General features: G+C 39.3%; 1 protein-coding gene across 1 annotated transcript in view; it reads left to right on the top strand.

Annotated features, from left to right (window-relative positions):
- ABCC4 (ATP binding cassette subfamily C member 4) overlaps positions 1 to 20006 on the top strand; it is a 159757-nt gene that overhangs the window by 105013 nt on the left and 34738 nt on the right. Inside the window, exons 21-26 of the mRNA XM_037377169.1 lie at positions 5643 to 5793; positions 6425 to 6544; positions 10228 to 10338; positions 11824 to 11924; positions 14089 to 14280; positions 18605 to 18760. Coding sequence (XP_037233066.1) covers positions 5643 to 5793; positions 6425 to 6544; positions 10228 to 10338; positions 11824 to 11924; positions 14089 to 14280; positions 18605 to 18760 — 831 coding nt within the window. The remainder of the gene's footprint in view (positions 1 to 5642; positions 5794 to 6424; positions 6545 to 10227; positions 10339 to 11823; positions 11925 to 14088; positions 14281 to 18604; positions 18761 to 20006) is intronic.

Here is a 20006-nt window from a genome sequence, read left to right as displayed (position 1 = left end):
TATAAGCAGCCATATGTACTTTTTTTTTAATCAGTTTCGAAAGAAAAGCCATAAATTTTATTAAAAAGGTGGTTTAAAGACAAGACTACACACCTCAACTCAGCCACTTTAAGTGAGTAAAATGACATAGAGCGGTACTTAGGATTACAGTACAAAGGTAAAGCATTTCTATTTTGAGGTTTTCTGGGTTTTTTGTAATAAGGGAGAAAAAAATGCAAAAAATCTATGATGTGGTTCACTATGCTGCTCTGGATGCAGCTGGCCTGAGTGAAGTGTTTATTGCTCTGATCTGCTCGTTGCAATGTCTTCTCCCCGGGGAAGCTTGTCCTCTGGTGTGCCAGTGGAACCAGTCGCCTGTGCAGTTGTGCTTTAACAGAGCTGCAGGACAGTCAGTCCAAGTCAGTTTGAAAAAGCATGTTAAAAGAAAAAAAAACTGTTCAAGGAAAAAGAAAATGTCAGAACTGGATTAGAGATTGATTGTGTGTGCGGTTATTTGGCAGAGCCAACGAGGAAATAATTTTAGTCACGGGGAGGGGAGGAGGAGGAAGGGTGATGCCAAGCAAGTACAAACAGAGTGAGGTTTTGTAGTTTCTTGACCTGGCTTTACTTCAGACAGCACAGCCTGACTGAGAGTGCCCTAAGTTAATGCAGTTAAGATTGCAAACTTGAAATCCAGGATATGCAGGACATGCATCGTTGCTATTTTTAAATTAGTATGGCTTTATGGCAGCGTCCATGGGCTAACATAATTCTTGGGAGTACATATTGGGGTCCAGGGAGCAGAAGTTGGGGGGGGGAGGGGGGGGGGGAGGAGGGGGAGAGGAGGGCAGCGTGGGTATATTTGACTTCTGCATAAATATTGGTAAAACCAGTCCTGGAACACTGCAATTCCTGGGTGGGATTTGACTGCAGATTCTGTCATCAAAATTTAGGTATTTCTTTGTTGGGCTCTAGGTGTTAACTTCGTTGTAGTCAGAGGGCATCTAGTCAATATAGTTAGTGGAACCGAGAGAAAAACTCAACCATAGGGTCACTAGGTATCCACTTAAAGGTTAGATGAATCACTTTCTAAACTTCTAAACTAGGACAGGAGTCTCACTTTGTAGGTCGCATGTAGACTCCCACATTTGGGTTTCTGAGTCTCAAATCACCTCAAATCGCATCCCTTGAGCTCCAGTTGTTCATTAAAGATCCTACCAGGTCACCAGCTGCAAGTCCAGAATGTTGTGGTTCCTATGGTAGTGGGTCCCATATCATAGCTGTCAAACCCATGTGGATGACTTGGCATCACAAATCACACTAGGAGCTTAAACAGACCCACGGCTGCATGGTACCCCTTATGCATGTATTTTATGAAATACTGAAATACATTGTAAGGTCCATTTGAAAAAAACCAAACAAACAAACAAAAAAAGTGCAAAACATCTTTCTGCATTGTGGAAGAAAATGGTAGACCTCAAAGAACTGACTCTGAGCTCATTAGAGAGAAGACCAGAGAGGTGTTTTAAGGGTACATTCATGAGGAGATAAAGGACTATAATTACCCACCAGTGCAAAGTGCCAGCAGATCTGAGGGATTCAAAATGATATTCCACATGAAGGCCAGGTACCTTTTTCAAAGAAGTACTTAAGCCAAACATGAAATATTGAACTCAGGGTATAACTGTTATGGAAGGGCAGTGATCTATATGACAGAAGGGTAGACTTCTCATGAGATATCTTGAACTCTCGATTTTGCTTTTGCATTTTTGTCCTGTCAACTTTATTAACTGACTTCAAATGGCTTACAGTTTATTGTAAGATTTCTAACATGACATAAATGGTATAGTTTCTGCAACAAAAGGAAAAGCTTATACCTTGTGATAAACGTATGGCTTTTATACCTTGTGATTCCCATGTTTTTCCAGATTTTTATAGTTTTTTCGTACTGTTTCTTTACCTTGTACTAAATGCTTTTCCATGGTCTGGTTGTGGGACAGAAATACCTCGTTCTTCCTAGATCAAGACCTGTTTGAGGTAGAAATTCCAGGGTATCACTCTTAGCACCTATAAGAATTATGAATGTGTAGGTCACCAGAAGATGAAGGGAAAGCACATTTCGCAAGTGTATGTGCTGATCAGAGCATTCACTTCCCCAGAGGGTTGTAGGAGGATATGCTTGCTCCAGTAAGACAGGAGATTTCTTGAGGAAAAATAAACCACAATGAATGTAGTGACTGACCGAAGCAGGACTGAAATCTCTCAGGCAATCAAGAGGATGACTCCCGACAGAAAACAGCACATGCTTTTCTGTACTTCAGGGATAGAGTACGTGCAGTCTGTGAGTGGGAGAGTCTTCTTTCTCCAGGGAGACTGAAGCAAATTTGAAGGTGAACATTGGACAGTATGGCTCCATTTGGAAGCAAATTAGATTCCTCCAACCAGGTCTCTTCAGACTTGGTAGCCTGTGTGTCTGTTACCTTTTGTGTAAGGTGGCCTTGTTTCCAATACTGTGCAGATAGCTATAAAATGTGATTAATTGGCTGCTATTTTTTTTTAATTTGGCTATTGTTTTTTGCACAGTCATTACAGAAGACACTTAAATGCTGAAATAAAGAAATACTGTAAAAGATGTTGGTTTTATAGGCCGTATTTCTTTTGCGTAGGGAGATCTTGCCTGCTTAGTCTTCTGATGCAATGTGCAATTGTAAGCTGATTCTGCCAGACGAGGCCTAGATACCCAGTCCTGAACATTTGTTGCTGTGCAAACTAAATACCTAGCTCACCACTTGTCTCCAGAGTGGAGAGCAGTCAGACTACTCCTGTTATCGTTATTGTCAGCCGGCTGATTATCTCACGTCCTCCAGCTTGCATGCTGTAAATCTACTAGAAGTTGGGGCAGTCTCCAGCTGAAGAGGTTAGTTGTCTCTTGTGAAACTGGGGAGCTAGAACCTTTGCCTTACCTCACGCAGTAACTGTATGATTACAGTCTGCAAATGGTTGTGTCTGGCTTTCAGACTACTTCATTAAGAGTTAATTTATATGCAAGTTTGGTTTTCCAAAAAAACAACACACATGACTGATCCACCCTATCATAAATTTTTATAATGATAAGGTGGTGCAGGCTCATCTAAAATTCCTTCCAAAGGCGGTGTCAGATTTTTACTTTAGTCATCCTAACCATCTTTTCCTTCCCTGTACTTTTGCTGTAGCAAGGCTTTGTTTACATGAGCTGGATCCTAATAGTTCAGCTCCCACCCCCACCCCCACCGGCACTTTGCAACATATTGTAGTTTATCATCACTATAACTTCAGTTTGGCTTTTTTATTTTTTATTAAGCATTTATTTTCCTCGGAATTCTTTTCCTTGAAACAGATTTCCTCAACGCTTCACTTCAGGTTTGTGGCTGATGGTATGAAGAGACAGAAGTACTTCAGAAACTGCTTTTTTTTGACTGTCTAGGAGGTGATGGAGGGAAACGGGGAAGGCAAGAGGCATATAAAGCAGATTTGGGAGTGAGTTGTCAGAAGGAAAGAACAGACTTCGATCTCCATTTGCCAATAAAGATGGAGGTGAAGGAGGCTTCAGAAATCAGCATGTGAATGGCTGACAGGCTTGGCAGAGACAATGAGCAGTACTGGGGAAAACAGTGATCTAGACAGGAGAAAATTTGGAGGAGGTCAGGAATCTATATTTCCTTTCTTCTTATCCCACAATAAAAACTAAATATGCTTACAGGGCTTTAAAGAATGCCAGAGAAGTAGAAGGTAGAGAAGGGCTGACAGCAGCGCTGGTGAGGAGTTGAGGTGCTTTGTCTTGCTTTATGCTGACATAACCATGTGCATAATTGATCCAAGTGAAATACAGTGCACTCTCGCTGCCGCCTTACCTCCTCATGATGAAATCTAGGTAAAATGTCTGCAATCTAATGTATGTATCTAGAAGGTCAAACAGCATGGTGCCATCAACACCTTAACTCACAGATAAGCAGTGTAGTGGTAATGCAAGCTTCTTTCAGAGCTTATACCCCATACCTACCCAATAGCTATATTCCTTAATAGATTTATAAGACCCTATAACATGCTTTCAGGATCTATGAGATGCAAGGCTGTTACACTGATAAATCTTGTATCATGAGCTAAGATCTTGCCTAGAGCTGGACTAAATTGTGCTGACTCATGCAGTTGTAATGCATAAGGTGTGTGGATTTACTGTTTGGTCAGGTGAAATTAGGGTAAAGTCGGCAAAACCTCGAGAAAAAAACAGGCGTAAGGGAAAAGGATGTGCTCCGTTTTGGCATTAGCGCATGTGTGTGTGGGCTACCAGAAGCACAACAGGAAGGGCCGTGTTTTGTATGCACTCCCACTGAAAGGGTTTGAAAATCCAGGTGGCGCTCTGGTATCCAACCTTAGCTGACGTGTTGTGTAACTTTTCCAACTCCATGCACAGATAAAGGTATGGAAGCCTTTTTATTGTAAGACGTGGACTCTCGGGACCCAGTGGTCACCAATGCATTTTTGGCATCCAAAAATCAGGCAGCCACAAAATTCAGTTGGAATCTACTTGTGCGTCATATGTGATGAAGGTGGCTCCTCTACAGTCCATAAAGTGGAGACCTTAGAGAAAATATTGTCATTTTAAAGGAATTTGTTAATGAAAATAGTACAGAAATTTAGTGTTGAGCTAGTATTTTAGTTGTCTGGGTTTTTCTTCTTGTATGGTGGGGGTTTCCCCCCCTCCCTCTTTTTTTAAGGAGCAAATGGGCATACCCTGATCTCAGTATGCCAGGGCTCCTGCCATACATACATACACACACAGAGCTGGTGTTCTGAAATAAATTTGTGTGCAGATAATGCTTTTAGTAATGTATTCAAACGAAGTATGATGTGAAGGATGTGAAGCGGTCTGCAGGAAATAGGGGATTTAATTCAGAAAGTTGGACTAGGACCCACTGTCCTAAGCAACAAAGCTTCATTCCACATTATATCTAGTTTTCTAAAGGTAAATTCAGGTGTACGCCAACTTTTCATCTTGTAGTCTGAAATAAACCTGGTAAAACTAGCCTGTTACGACACTTCTTGCAGTGTTTAAGATATTTTTTTTTTTAATGTGTCCCTAATGCAAACCTTTGGAAGGAGAAAGCTTGCTTTCCCTGATGCTGGGTTTTCTTCCTAAATGTGACAAAGTTGGTTTTAGGACAAAGTTACAAGCCTGTGTTGAAAGTTGCCCTTCTGACTGTCTAGTCTTTTCAACTGAAAGTCAGTCTTTCAAGAATTTCTTTTTACCTGGAATGAAAAAACATATCCCTGATTAGTTGTCTATTACATTAATCATCTATGACTTTGTTACAGTAGTCACAGAGTAGTCCACAAAGAAAGACACTAATGTTCAATCAACCAGTTTTGTACAGACATTTCTTAAAGAACAGATAATGCAGAAGAAAACAATAAACTGCACAATTAGTCAAATTAGGTATTACTGTAAATTCTTCAGGTTACTTAAAAATTGATGTTGCTCATATGTTATACAATGCATCCACTCTTAAATTTGGTAGTTATGTTTAAATATTTAAGTGTTTCAATAGTGTTAAGTAGTTTTATACTTGTTCTAAATTAAATTCTTCTGGCAAAGAGTTTTTTATTTTGTTTCTATTGTGCTGCAGACTCTCCTACAGATTTTTGGTGTGGTGGCTGTGGCTGTGGCAGTGATTCCTTGGATACTCATCCCCTTAATTCCACTATTTATTCTTTTCATTTTTCTTCGACGATATTTCTTAGACACATCAAGAGATATTAAACGTCTAGAATCCACAAGTATGTAGTTTGGCGGGACTTAATGTTAGTTTGAACCCTGCTTATTATTATGTGAAATGCTAGTATTTTATAGACAATCCATCAAAGATTTTTTCTTTTGCTATGCAAATAACTTCCTTATTGCCTTGGTTCTCAGCTAATGAATTACATGCTTAACTCCTGTTTTGCATAATGATAAACCTTAGGTATGACAGTTTTAACTATCTGTAAGTAAAGCTAGTTAAGAACATGCTAAGTTGCTGATCTTTGGAACCTTGCATGCACATATTAATGATGTTTCTGACCTAATCTGAGTCTTGTGCCTGACTTTAGCTTGACTATGATATGAAGTATTAAGCATTATGAATAACAGACATGGGTGCCTCATGTCATTAATAAAGTTCTTCGGTGACAGCTATTGTTAAAAACATAAGGCATTTTTCTATAAATTAAGCTGTCTGGCTGTCCGATTCTATTTGAGTAAGAGAACTTTGGTTAAAGATACTGCATATTTATTCTAAAAGGATGCAATACAGTAACTTTAAATACAAATGGTTAAATACAAATAGTAGGATTAAAGATTAGCGTAGTACAAAAAGAATTAAATGTTGTCCCTCAGCTATTGCTAAGTTACTCTCATTTCCCTTTGTAGCTCGAAGTCCAGTGTTCTCCCACTTGTCGTCATCCCTCCAGGGACTTTGGACTATTCGGGCTTTGAAAGCAGAGGAAAGATTTCAAAAATTATTTGATGCACACCAAGACCTCCACTCAGGTTTGTGATGAATTGATGTGAAAAATCAAATACTTTGCTCTGTAGGAGGGAAATATCTTATGCCCTCAGCAACTTGTGTATAATGTACATTAAAATCAGTAGGAGCTGTGCATTTGTCTCTTTAGGGTAAAATTTCTCTATTAGAACAAAAATGTTATTATCTGTCTAGATTTTGAGAGTTTACTTTGGGCTGTAATATAATTTGAGATACCCACACATATGTTTTAACAATGTCTAAGATAAATATTTTAAAGTATGCCTGCTAAGAATGTTTAAAGAATCATTTTTGACATTTTCCTGGGTTCCATCTTTAAAAAGAGAAAGGGTAGGAAATAAGCTATATTATGAAGCATTTAATATTAAGTACTGTGCTAGGAGTGGGCAGACATGATTAATATAAATCATACTGGAAAAGTTTCATAAATCTAACTTCTTTTTTTACTTTGAGCAGCTTTCAGGGCTTAAACCTAGTATATGGTATTAACATGTGATTCTTTACCGTTATCAATTAAATGTTCTCTATTACAATGTTTTTCAAGATGCAGAATGCAAGTTTTGGATTTTGTGTTTGTTAGGTAAGATCTTGAATTTCCTTTATCATAAGATGCACAAGTATATTGTACGGCTTTTTTGTGATTTATAGACCTCTAAGGTTTCAGACCAGACCAGCTGATCTTTTCTGAAGTACAGTTATCACGGGGCTGTAGAATCATGCAGACTGACCTCTGTGTTGAGCCCAGCAACTTGTGACCTGTCTTCCAGGAAGGCGCCTCCAATTTTGAATTCCCCATTTCTTAATATTTTCAAGTTGCTAGTTATCTGGCCAAAGTAATGTTACAGTAGCTGACAGCAGGGGAACACAAAGTTGTTTTTTAAGCTTTGTATTAAAAGACAGCTTTATTCAGTAACTGCATATAAAAGTTTCACTATACAAAAAGGAACCTGCTTTTGAGATCAAGCTTCAGTGCTTCTAGTTGTACTCTTTTATGTACCTACGTGCTTCATCTTGGTGTCTTTCCCAACAGAGAATTGGGGGTGTACCAGCTTGCTTAGTGTGTGTTCAGGTTTTGGTCCTCAAAGGGAATATGAGCCAGCAGTGTGTCTGGGCAGCAAAGAAGGCTGACAGCTGGGCTGTGTTAACAGGAGCACAGCTAGTGGGAGGAGGGAAGTGATTATCCCCCTCAGCACTTGTTAGGCCACATCTGGAATACTGCATCCAGTTATGGACCCCCAGCTACAGGAAACACTCTTACAAACTTGTGTGAGTTCAGTGGAGGAGCCACTGAGTTGGTCAGGAGACTAAGAAGAGAGATCTCCCTCTGAGGAGAGGCTGAGGAAACTGAGCTTGTGCAGCTTGCAGAAGAGAAGGCTTACAGAGGATTTAATAGCTGCCTTCCAGTACCTGCAAGGATGTTACCAAAAAGATAATCGGGGTCTTCACAGTGGTGCATGGTGGGAGGAGCAAGAAAATGAGTGTAAGTTGCAACAAGAGCGGTTTCACATGGATACAAGGCAAATCTATTTCACTATGAGGACAGTCAAGCAGAGGAGCAGGTTGCCCAGAGACATTGTGCAGGCTCCATCTGTGTCGATTTTCAAGACCTGAACTGCATAAAGCATGGAGCAACGTGGTTTGACCTCGGAGCAGACTGTGCATGGAACAGGAGTTTGAACCAGAGACCTCCGGAGTTTGCTTCCATCCTAAATGATTCTTTGATACTAAATGTGTGCAAGAAGTAACCAACTACGTTTCATACTATCTCACAAAGTTGGAGTGCTGAGTTCTTAAGTCTCCCAAAGAATTTTGAATTCTTTCCTGCATTGCAGAAGAGTCTCCCAACCAGCAACGGATTTGTTTAGCGCTTTTGGGTGAAGTGGTATCCTCCTGTCTATTTAGGGCTGAGCCTGGGAAACAGGACACCCTTTTCAAACCCTCTTTCAGGGATGCCTATTAATTTGATATTAAATAATCTTGAGATAAATATCTAAAAGGTTTACTGAGGTTTGACCAAACCTAAGTTTCCTTCCTGCCAGTACAACATCTCTATAAGCAAGCTCATAAGTCATCAGAAGTTACACCATGATGAGTCTTCGGTAGTCCCCGTGATTGCCATATTCCTTCCTGCATGCACAGTGACCCTGGTTATACAGGGAGGTTGCAGAATGACCATCCCAAGCTGGCAGTTTAGTGCACTTTCCTGGACAGCAGGATCAATGGAGCAAAACCTTGGAGCTGAAAATCCTACAACCCAAGTGTTCCGTTTCCTGGTCTTATAAGTACAGTATTGCACCAAAAATGACCTTTCCTGTCACCAGGAAGCCACTGTAGGCTTTTTCCAGGGACACTTGGCTCCTGGGTTTCAGAGAGGTACCTATATTATCATGGTGAATTCCATTTCTGGAACTAGGTTTGTGACTTGATGAGGCACTCTTCTGCATATGTCATTCTGTGTGCCTAAGTATATGACTGCCCATCAGACCATATCAAATGTCTTGTTTAATGAAACTGGCTGGTGAATGTGTGTTCAGGCATAGGCAGTTAGAGCTGACATAAATGGAACTAAGAGGTTACCAGCTTTGGACCTCACCTGGCTGCCTCTTGTCATCCTTGCTCTTTCCCTCCGCTGCCCTCCAGAAGTGACATGGAGTTCTGTTGACTGAATAGTTGGTTCGGTCACCCCGTAATCTGGCCATCCAAAATGATCTGGCTTAAAACCAGACTTACCTCCTCACGTTTTATTTTATTTTTATTATAATTTTTTTTGTGTGTAAAAGGGAGAATTTCTTTAGTTTTAATCTTTCCCGGCATTGGCCTAAGGAACACTGAAACAGTTGAAGCGGCGCTGATCTTATGACAAGCAATGCAGAAAGGGTTGGAATGGTAACCCTCTGCTGTGACTTGGTAACAGCTGGAACAATTCATCTGACCGCAGCCTAAGCGATAAATAATGCCATACTTTGCTATGGCTACTTGACTTCTGGTTTTAGCCCTGAATTCAAACACTTCACCTTCTGTATGGCAACGTCTTTTCCTGCCGTCTCCTGTATCTTGTACTGTAGTATATCTGTCTGGGATGGAATTTAGCACCAAACTGTGGAGCCCTGGATGTGGGTGCCCAGTGGACATGTCCACCTGTGAGCTTTCCCAAAAGTACCTATGTGCATTTAGTCAATTGAATAGCTCTGTAACCCCACTGGCTGTATTGAGCAGCTCTTATGGGAGCTTAACCAGCTGCAGCTGCCTTCTGAAGACTTGGGTCTGACAGCTGTGTTGTGCAATGTTCTAGGTGAAAACTTGTAGAGTGTAGTCCAGCTACAGCAGTGTAGTTGTACTTCTGCTTTTTGTATAAGACTCCCGAGTCCACCAGAGTTAAAAAAAGGCTTCCATTTTAAGGAAGCAGACCATGCTTCAGGCCTTGACGACTTCTTTTTCTTCCTAGTACTGTATGTTATACTCGCTGTGGTCCTGTTGTACTTGCTATTGGTGTGAAAACTATGTTAGACCATTATGAGAAAACTGGACAATGTTCTGATCATCATCAGTCCATGCAGACATGCACTTGAGGATTGCAATGCTGTTTTTTAACAACTTACAGTATTAACATAAATTAATTTAGTAATAATTATACAGATTGGTTTTCTAATAATCCACTGTTCTTATGTCTTTGTAAAATACACTTTAGAGGCCTGGTTTCTATTTTTGACGACCTCGAGGTGGTTTGCTGTGCGTCTGGATGCCATCTGTGCCATTTTTGTTATAGTGGTTGCTTTTGGTTCCCTGCTTCTCGCCAAGAGTAAGTACAGATGTTAGAAAAAGTTCACTCAGTAATTACCATGTATAGTAATGTCTAATTCTTTTTCATAGATTGCTGTTTCCAATTGTTTAAGGACTGTAATTAAATGAAATGTTTCTTTCTAGATCATGATCTCTTCCTCAGTCTAGGGCATTGGGGCTGTATCTGCTTTCTTGCAAATACTGGAGGCAGTTCAGACATCTTCCGGGCTTAGGCATGCATCCACCATCATCCCCAAATGTACAGACAGACTTGAAGAGCTGTAGTCTTCACTTTTGAGATTCTGACTTTCAGAGCAATAAAAACAAATAAATATTTTTCTTTTTCCCCACCTTTGCCTTTCTTTTTTAGGCCTACATGTCTTTGCTTTTCATACTGAAACACCCACAGAGCTGCTTCTTAACAACTTTTTCCTTTCTACATATGGCACAGTAGGCCAAAAGGCAAGCTAAAATTCCTAGGGATATTCTTCTAATATCTCGGGTCAGCAGGATAGGCCAGTTCCAGAAAGAAAATAGCCTTGTAATAATACGTTTTATGTTCACTGTCGCTCATGAACTGTCATTAGTGTATGCATCATCCAGGATGTAATTGGGTTAGATGTACTAGAATGAGATAGTCATCTAAAATATGAAGGAAGGAGTAATTACCTTGGACATGAAAATTAGCGGTAATTTGCTGGTTTTGTTTCTTTTCTTTTTCCTTTGAATAAGTTCTATATATGCATGTGTGTTTTAAAATTTGAACACTGCTGCTCAACACTGAAAATTTTGAGCTAAGTTTGATGTTATTAGAATGCAAAAGACAAGTCAAAACAATGGTCCTGAATCTTTCTTTGCCTCTGGATAAGGAGTAGCTCTCTTGAAGTCAATAAAGCTACGCTAGGATAAAGTTCAAGTAAGACAGAGGACAATCATGCTTAATATTGGGGCAGACAATTCATTTGTTTTGTGAGAGGTAGACCCACTGAACACAATAAATACTTATATAAACAGGGGAATAAATATTCTGTCCTGTTATTTTATCTGATCACTTACAAGAGTACAGAGTTGATGTAAATGTTCTTAACTTACTTCAGAATCATTTAATGCTAATTTTTTGCTTAGGTTTAGGGGCTGATTTAATTCCCTTAGAAAAAAAATGAAAAGTTGCTAATACTCTGCCAGACAGGGATGACCCTAACAAGCTATGTAAATATGGTCTTGAGACTGAAATTCAGTTTTTAGATAAAATGCCAGGCCAAGGAGAAGTGGTATTATCTTTTCAAATATACAGACAATTTCTAAAACTTAGCAAAAAAAATGCAGTAAGTAGCTATTCTGCCTGGAGCTACTTGTTGCAGAGGTGGCAGGTACAGTGTAACCAAACAGAATTCTGGCTGTGATACTCCCATCACGTAAGTAACCTCATGAAAGTTAAGTTAACTAGGACTTTGTGTAATTACCAGTGTACCTATTTGTTTCTCTTTTTTTCTTGGTTCTGCAGCTTTGAACGCAGGGCAGGTTGGTTTGGCGCTATCCTATGCAATCACCCTCATGGGAACATTCCAGTGGGGTGTTAGACAAAGTGCTGAAGTTGAAAACCTGGTAATGTTTATTTCTTCCTTTTCACCTCTCGGTTCCGTTTCATGGTTATGACATGAGGTCTTAATTAACTTAGGACATTAATACCTTAGCAAGTGATTGGGGCACCACTTAACAGTCCATAAAGAAAAATCGCTCCTTCTAGGGTGTAGTTTGTCTGACTGATCTTGACTGTCCATTCAGATGGATTGTGCACAGTGACTGTCCCTCTCCATTCATAGTAAGGGAGGCTTTACAATCTCCCTTTACAGCAGAAAGGAGACTGTCTAGTTACAATGCAATTGCATTACAACTTGCTAAAATCCCAGCAAATGAATCCCTCTCTGTAAGTAAGTTTTTTAACTGGTGTGTGTGTGTGTTAATTTATTATTTATTATTGTATTTTTAAATTTTATTTATATCCCACATTGCATTTTTAAGGTCCTGTTAGTTTGTTGTAAAAGCTTCTATCTTCTTAATTTGTTAGAAGTTAAAAAATGTTTGGAAGTATTTGTTTATATTCAGCTGAGAGGATTGTGTGGTTTCCAAAATATGTAAAGTAAAACGCCTTCCACCAATTTACAATATTTACTAGTATGTTCCAGTGTTTGCCTATTCACTTTCTTCAGTTACTATATAAGAAAAAAGACTATAAAAAGGACATACTGAACATAAACCTGGGGGGTTTGTATTGTGTTGACACCTGAAAGTTACTTGTAATTATGATTTGCTAGGCATAGCCATAGCCTAGGTAATAGAAAATTTGTAGAAGTTACAAAGCCATGTTTAATAACAGATAAAATTAATAATAGTGTTCAGTTTGTATTTTTTTGTCTAGCACATTGCTTCTTCAGACCATTTGTCAGACATGAATAAACTAGTAGTGACAGACTTTGTTGAGAAGTGTGAACAAAGCTTTCAGGTTTTTTCATACCAGCTGGGAAGTTTTGGAAGCGTCAGGTCTGTGGGGCTCTCTTATGTAGCAAGTTACGCTCTTGGAGGCTGTGATTCAGAATACTTTGGAGGAGAAAGGCTTGCCATTCACTAAGCTGGCTTTGAGGTGGAATGCTGATCATTTTGTGGAGCTATGATTAGCGTCAACTTCTTTGACAGGTGGACATCCACCAAATATCCCTTGTTATTAAAGACTGACTACATTTTGGGGAGGCAAGAACATTTCCTTTCTATCCTGCTCCATTATTCCTTCCTTATGTGTTTGCTTTTGTCCTTGGAGCTTATTTTGTAATGTGGGAAGGGTAGGTGGCAGTGAGGTCAGAGAACTTGCTGCCAGGCGACCTCTGCCCTTAAAGGCACTCCAGGCAACATATGCCTACTGGATACCTTTATGATGTTTTCTTTTCAGAATCCATCTGTGAGTGGATACCATTAAATACTGTTAATTGTGTTGAGAAGATGTATGGGTGAGGATGCACACCAGAGCCTAAAACAGAACTTTTATTTTTTGCCTAAGGGGAAAAAAGTGTCTAGATAGCTCATCTTCAGTTTCTTCTCCTTTCCGTAAGATCAGAGGCATCACAAAATATTGCCATTTCTTTCCTATTTGGCATAAATTACATAGGAAAACAAGTTTTACTGCATACAAGTCACTAATAATATGGTGACCACTGTCTTGAATTGTGGGGTTGCTTGTGACAAACGTATTTGAAAGACTTACGGAGGGTGAACACAGTTGTAATGATGAGGACAAGAAAAGGGACGATGAAGCTGGTAGCTTGATGCTAGTACCTATCGTGTGTCTGCCTGTAGCTCGTATGGCAGTTTAATTTCTAGCTTTGTCTTCCCAACACAGAATGAAATGATGAAATGGTGTCATCATAGCCAAGATTGACAGACAATTCTCATAGCTTCTATTTCTTACTAATTATGCATGACTTAGATTTGTAATTAATCCCACTGATTAGAAATTAATGTTTAGGTATGGATTTATGCATAATGATAGATCTGGGTCTGTAGTAGGACATGAGATGCAGTTTTTCAGTTGTATAAAGTAAGTGTAGGATGGTACCAAATCCTCTTACCTGTGCTTAAAAGAAAAGTTCTGGAATAATATGCATTGAATCTTTATAGTAAAGATACACACACACACACACATTCATATGCATGTAGTATTTGCAATATATGCAGTAAGCTGAAGTTTACATATATATGTCTTCTGTCCTCCCCTTAGATGATATCAGTAGAAAGAGTAATGGAATACACAGAACTTGAAAAAGAAGCTCCTTGGGAGACCAACAAGCATCCACCACCTGAATGGCCAAGCCAAGGAATGATTGCGTTTGAAAATGTTAACTTCACTTACAGTCTAGATGGACCTTTGGTGTTAAGACATTTGTCTGTTTTAATTAAACCAAAAGAAAAGGTATGTATACGGCTGTCTTTGGCCATTCACAGAAAGATGCTACAAGAAGCTGTATGATAAAAATACATTATAAAATATGTGGATGTTAGAAAATTAGTAAGTGTTCTTTTAAAAAATAAGTCTTAGTCATATTTATTAACAGAAGTTGGAGCCTGTTTATTTCTTGTAAATGCATCATAAATGCATCTGGGAACATGACGTTTCTGTCTGTGAAAATAAAGGGTTAAATGTATTCAGTAGTTTTCTGATAAAATTTGGGTTCTGTTAGAAAGTTGCAGACATTCAAAATACCGGCTAAGCCCAAAATGTTTGTTCAAGTCCAAATGCAGTGGAAGTGCGTTAGGAAATCAGGGATTCAATAGAGGGAACATAAACGGAATGAAGGTTGTCAACAAACAAGGTGAGCAGAGACAATTAAAGATAAGGAATGTGCATGCTCCTGCACAGAGCCTGAAATGGAAGAGAGAAGAAAGAAATACAAATCAGTTGCATAACTTTAGAATTGTGATTTTATTTCGGTTCCTTTCGGCTACCAATCCAATTAACTGTTGCCATTAATTAGATTGGTAGCCAAAAGAAACATAGAAATAAAACTCTTCCTCCTCTGCTAATTTGACTCTTCCTCCCCAATTTTGACTCTATCCCAGCTGAAAGAGTGCTGCAGGGAAGGTCTCCCCCACAGACAAAATTAAATTAGAGCCCTGCAGTGTTAATTTGTGCTTTGCTACATTTCAAATGCACATGTACTTTTTTGATTAGGATATCTTCCCTAGGAGGCTAGTTCAACTCTCTACAGTCATTGGCCTGGCCTCATTTGTAACATGCTTTTCCATTCAGTCCCAAACCTGTTTCATTCCTCAAGTGGACCTTTTTAATAACATGCATGTTACAAGAATTCAACCCAACTTTGCTGCGTGGAGATGAGTTCATGGAATTAGGTATGGGTGGATTAAAAATGGTGTTTAAGAAGGAGAGCAAAAGGGATGTTTATATGCTCTCTACTTTTCTTGCCTATGGGCCATCTCTCTAGCTGTTACATATTACTGCAATGTAATAGCAGACAAGACGACTTACATTTCTTAGTGAGAGACTGAAATAAAATAAAATTTAAAAAAAAAACGGAAGCAAGAGATATTAGCAATGTATGACTCAACCCTTGATGGGTGCAGGAGGGAGAGGGATGACTGGGGGTATTTGTTTTTGCTGAGTGATTATGCTGTGGTTGTGTCATCCTGAAGTGAATTTGTCTGCCTTGAAACTATTGCCAAGAACTTGTGTTTATTTTCTATGATGTTCTGCACAATACTGCAGTAGACTGCCACTGTGTAAAAGAAATCTCCCAAGCATCTGTGTTCCTTATATTGGTTTTAATTATGGAGAAGAGTCTCTTCGGAAGCACGTTTCCAAATCTGCTAGGGATTCTGCCCGTGCAGCTGTCAGTGAGACCTCTTCTGCCTGTTGAGACCCCTGGGTCATACAGATAGATTTCTGGTGGCTGCAGTGCCACTGGCAGGATGAATGAGTTTAAACTTCTGCCGTGCTTGAAGGTTTTCTTGTAGCCCCCGCAGTGCCCAATTTGGGAAGCTGTAGGTAGAGTAGGAATGGGGGAGGTGATTACTAGCAGATCACTCATGCATTAGGGTCTCTTTTGATCTGCTTGTCTCAGCATTCGGTATTTCCCTACAGTCAAAGCAGGCTAGGAAGGACCCTCTTTGACCATCTTTGCTAACCTAGGGTAGTCTACCGGAGACAGACCGGAGGGCGCTTGTGTAAGGAGCTCTGCCAGCAGCTGGCTGTGATTGACCTCTTCAGCTACTGTAGCTGCAGCAGCAGCAGGTTAGCATGTTCCGCCTTGGGTTTTAAACACCACTGTCTTTGTTTTAGGGTGCTTGTGAATGCTTATTGACTAATATATTGTTAAATGCACCTTGTCCAGACAGATCCTAAATCTGAGGATATGGCTACATGAAAAAGTTAGAAGGGTAAGGGTCTAGATTTACGGTATGGCAGCTGTTCACGTAAATACTCTCACAGCACTGCACGAAAGGGAGGTTGCCTGAGGGATAACAAAGACACGAGCAGTTTCAGTGGAGTAGCTGACATGCTGTAAATCTCGCTCTCATTTTTTGTGCAGCTCTGCTTTGAAGTACGGGTGACGCTTGAGTAACGATGAGCCCAGTGTAATGGGTATACTCCTATGTATGCATATGGCTTACATTGGGCAACAAAATCCTGGCCGTGTGATTCCTGCTAGGTGGCTGGGACTTCCATTTGCAGGCTGTTGCTGTACTTGCTCTGGCTGTGAACATGGGCCTCTGAAGAATACAGTGTATTAAAAAAAAATACTATGTGCATACTGAGAGCTGTTTCAAATTCATGTCAATTTTCAGCAGCCTGTAGTCAATTGGACCAAAAATACAAATAGATTCCTTTAAATACTGAAGAGCATAGTCCTTTCATTTGATGCCAGACTGAAAGTGGGATTTTGACAATATGCAGAGCAGCTGCATTTTTATTTTAAGTATCAATGTATTTTTTATATTTTTTTCTTTATATCCTTAATACAATACTTTATATCACTGACATTTACAGAGAAACAATTGAACTTTTATTTTCACAACTCTGGGTGTCTGTGTTCACCATTCAGCATTTTCCTTCTGAGCTGTAGTGTGTCTGTTCAGAACTATTTTTCCATTGTTTCACTGATATCGTTTAGATTACTAGACATTTTATCATTTATTGCAACAGATTTGCTTATATTAGGCTGTGTCTTTAAGAATAAGCACTGTATAAATGTTAATTAGTTTATATACAATAGTGCAATAATGAATTGTTGGATTAAATTGTTGAATCGGAAAATAGAAGTACAAAACACCTTTTAGATTGTGCAGCCTGGGTTGCTCACTGCAGTATACTTTTTTAGTGTTTTGTGTATTTTTGATTAAATGTGGACACTGCTGCTTTGTCTGAGCTTAGTGTCTTTGACTATTAGAGAGTTTCTTCTTACTCTTCAATGTGGTTTCCTGTGTTTAATTTCATTCCAGCAGTCATTACTGCATACATCTGAGTCTCAGGCAGTGGGTAATTGCCCTCTGGTGTCTGTACGTATACTCATGAAGATTTTCATGTTTCTTCCCTTCTGCACCCCAATCACTTCACGAGGCTATATTGTACATGTTTAATCCTCATAAATCCTTCCTCATCCAATCAGTATCTCCAACCCATATTAATTTTATGTTTCACTTCTCTGAACTCTTTCCAGCGTGTTGATTTCTTTCTGGAAAGGTAGTGATTCAAACTGAGTGCAGGAAATAACAAAACCTGCCAGATCAGATCTGTGTAGATGGTTACACCCATCACCTTCTCCGATACAATTGATTACTGTGTATTGTTTTCTCTAAGAATCCTTTACCTGAAGACAATATTTTAAAATGTTTGTTCTTCAAGTAGTATTTAATCACCACTAATTATATGTCTCATTTATTAATGGGCCGACTTTCTCCTGAGTGTTGGTTTCATATGAAATATTTGTAGGTCTTAACCCCTTGTCAATTAAGTTAGCAAACCCATATTTTCTGTTGTCTCTGCGTCTTTTTTTCTGAAATCATTTTTTTTTTCACATTGTGTACAGCTTCTGATTTTTCTTTGGGAGTATACAGAAGCCTGAATCACTATGATCTTATTATTCACTGTTTCTTCTGTTTGGAAGGGAATCACAACTTGCTCACATGGCCTTGTAGTTTCAATACTTGTGTCCTCTGTGCTGAAGCTGTCTGAAGCATGAATACTGGTCACAATCCTGCTAGTTTTGGTTTTAGAGTTTGAGTACTTTAAAGTACTTTACCTTAACCATACTAACCAAAATCAGTCTCAGTTATTTAAGTTGGGAAGACAGCGAATATGTTGTTCTCAAAGTGCTTTATGGGAGTCCTTTTTTGGGTGGAGAAGTAGATGCATGCCTGAAATGATTTGCCTAACATCACCCAGCAAACCAGGTTTAGTATAAAAATTAGCAGCCTTGAATCACATAACTCTATACACCGTGCCACTTTATTTTGTTTACACAATGAAACACCACACATTAAGGGAAAATCTTCCACCTTTGAACATGATCAAAGAAATTTTTGTGTATCCAAATGTCACCTGAATCCAAACTAACTGGGGAGGGAGGTTTCTTCCTCTTGGAAAAATGTTAATTATAAAGAAGTTTTATTTGGTCCTTGTTCTACTATAAATCCTGTGATGTTGTAAAACTGTTGCTTGACAAAATAATTTATTCTGAAAAGTTCATAGTTTAATTGTACAAGCTTGGCTTGCTCTGTAGGTTGGAATAGTGGGAAGAACTGGAGCTGGGAAAAGCTCTCTGATAGCAGCCCTCTTTCGCTTGGCGGAACCCGAAGGAAGGATTTGGATTGATAAATACTTGACATCAGAGCTAGGACTCCATGACTTGCGGAAGAAAATTTCAATTATACCTCAGGTAAGAGAGTGACTTGGTCTGCTATAAACATTGTCAATATAATGCTGTAGTATTTAAAATGCCTTGTTGGTATATATTCCCCCTGCACCCCTGTATGCAGTAGACTTAGAAACTTTAGCAAAGCGTTATTCTTACTTGAGTAAGGTCTTTACTATTTTAAGGTAAGCATAGTCAGCTTTGGGGACCGGAGCAATTTCTTCCTAGTTTTGTTCCCCATCTGATTTTCTGGAATACTTGTGAGTAGGTGTTAGCAGTATGCTGTCCTCCTGTAGTCTGGGAAAGAACAGATCTGACAGGAATATAGCAGTCTTCAAAAGTCCTCTGAAGTCACTTGATCCTTTGCAGAAATTCCTACCTGATGCATTACATGAAGCTTCCTTAGTAAGGGACTTTGAGGGACCATTTTCACACCCCTGTACAAACCGACTGAGGCTAGACCTGTAAAGAGTAAATGTGCTAACTAGAAGTGAGCCACTGGCCTTTCCACTATTTAGAAATGGTTGGACAGGAGGAGACCAAGGGAACAGACAAAAGAGTGGGTCATTATGGCTCATAAACAAAAATTTGATGAGTTTTAGAAGCTGAATGTGGGAAAGGCTGCAATACAGGAAAAAAACTAAGGCAGTTTTGGGAATAGTCTCATCTCTGGTGCTGGAGCCGAAGAAGGGAAGTTCGCAGAAGTCCGGTAGGTCATAGGTCTTCTCTTCTACGGTCTTACTTTCAAATGAGACATTGAATCAGAGAAGTGTTAGGTATGAGCTCAAAACTTCTGAAGGCAGAGCCTATGCAGGTTACCACGTTTCATTGAGAGCTCTGATACTTTCTGTGATCATTTGTTTTCCACTGGAGCAGGAGGAAGAGGGAAAAGTTCATATGCCACAAGTGCAAAGTCAGGTTTCTGGAAAATAATTTGTCTGGAATGTTCTAGCAGGTAGATGGAACAGTAGGCTGGAAACTATAGGAATTTGTTTGCCATGTTTAGCATTAATTCTCAGATCTCTGTATTTTATTACAAAAACTGTATTTAGAGTCCTTATATCATCTTGTATCTGAAGGTTTGCTAGCCTCTTGGCAGGATGGCACTTAGAGCGTATTACTTTCTTATAATTGAGAATCTGATAAAAATAGTAATGAACAGTTGTTCTAAGCCTCTCTTGATTACCTGCTCCCCCCGCCCCCCCCCCCAGAACAGAAGTCAGAGAAAAGAAGCAGCTATGCTATTATTAAAAAAAAAAAAAGTTACTCC

This window comes from Falco rusticolus, chromosome 2 (assembly GCF_015220075.1).
Source record: "Falco rusticolus isolate bFalRus1 chromosome 2, bFalRus1.pri, whole genome shotgun sequence".
NCBI lineage: Eukaryota > Metazoa > Chordata > Aves > Falconiformes > Falconidae > Falco > Falco rusticolus.
Note: the sequence above shows the minus strand (reverse complement) of the source record. Positions and strands in the feature narration are given on the sequence as shown.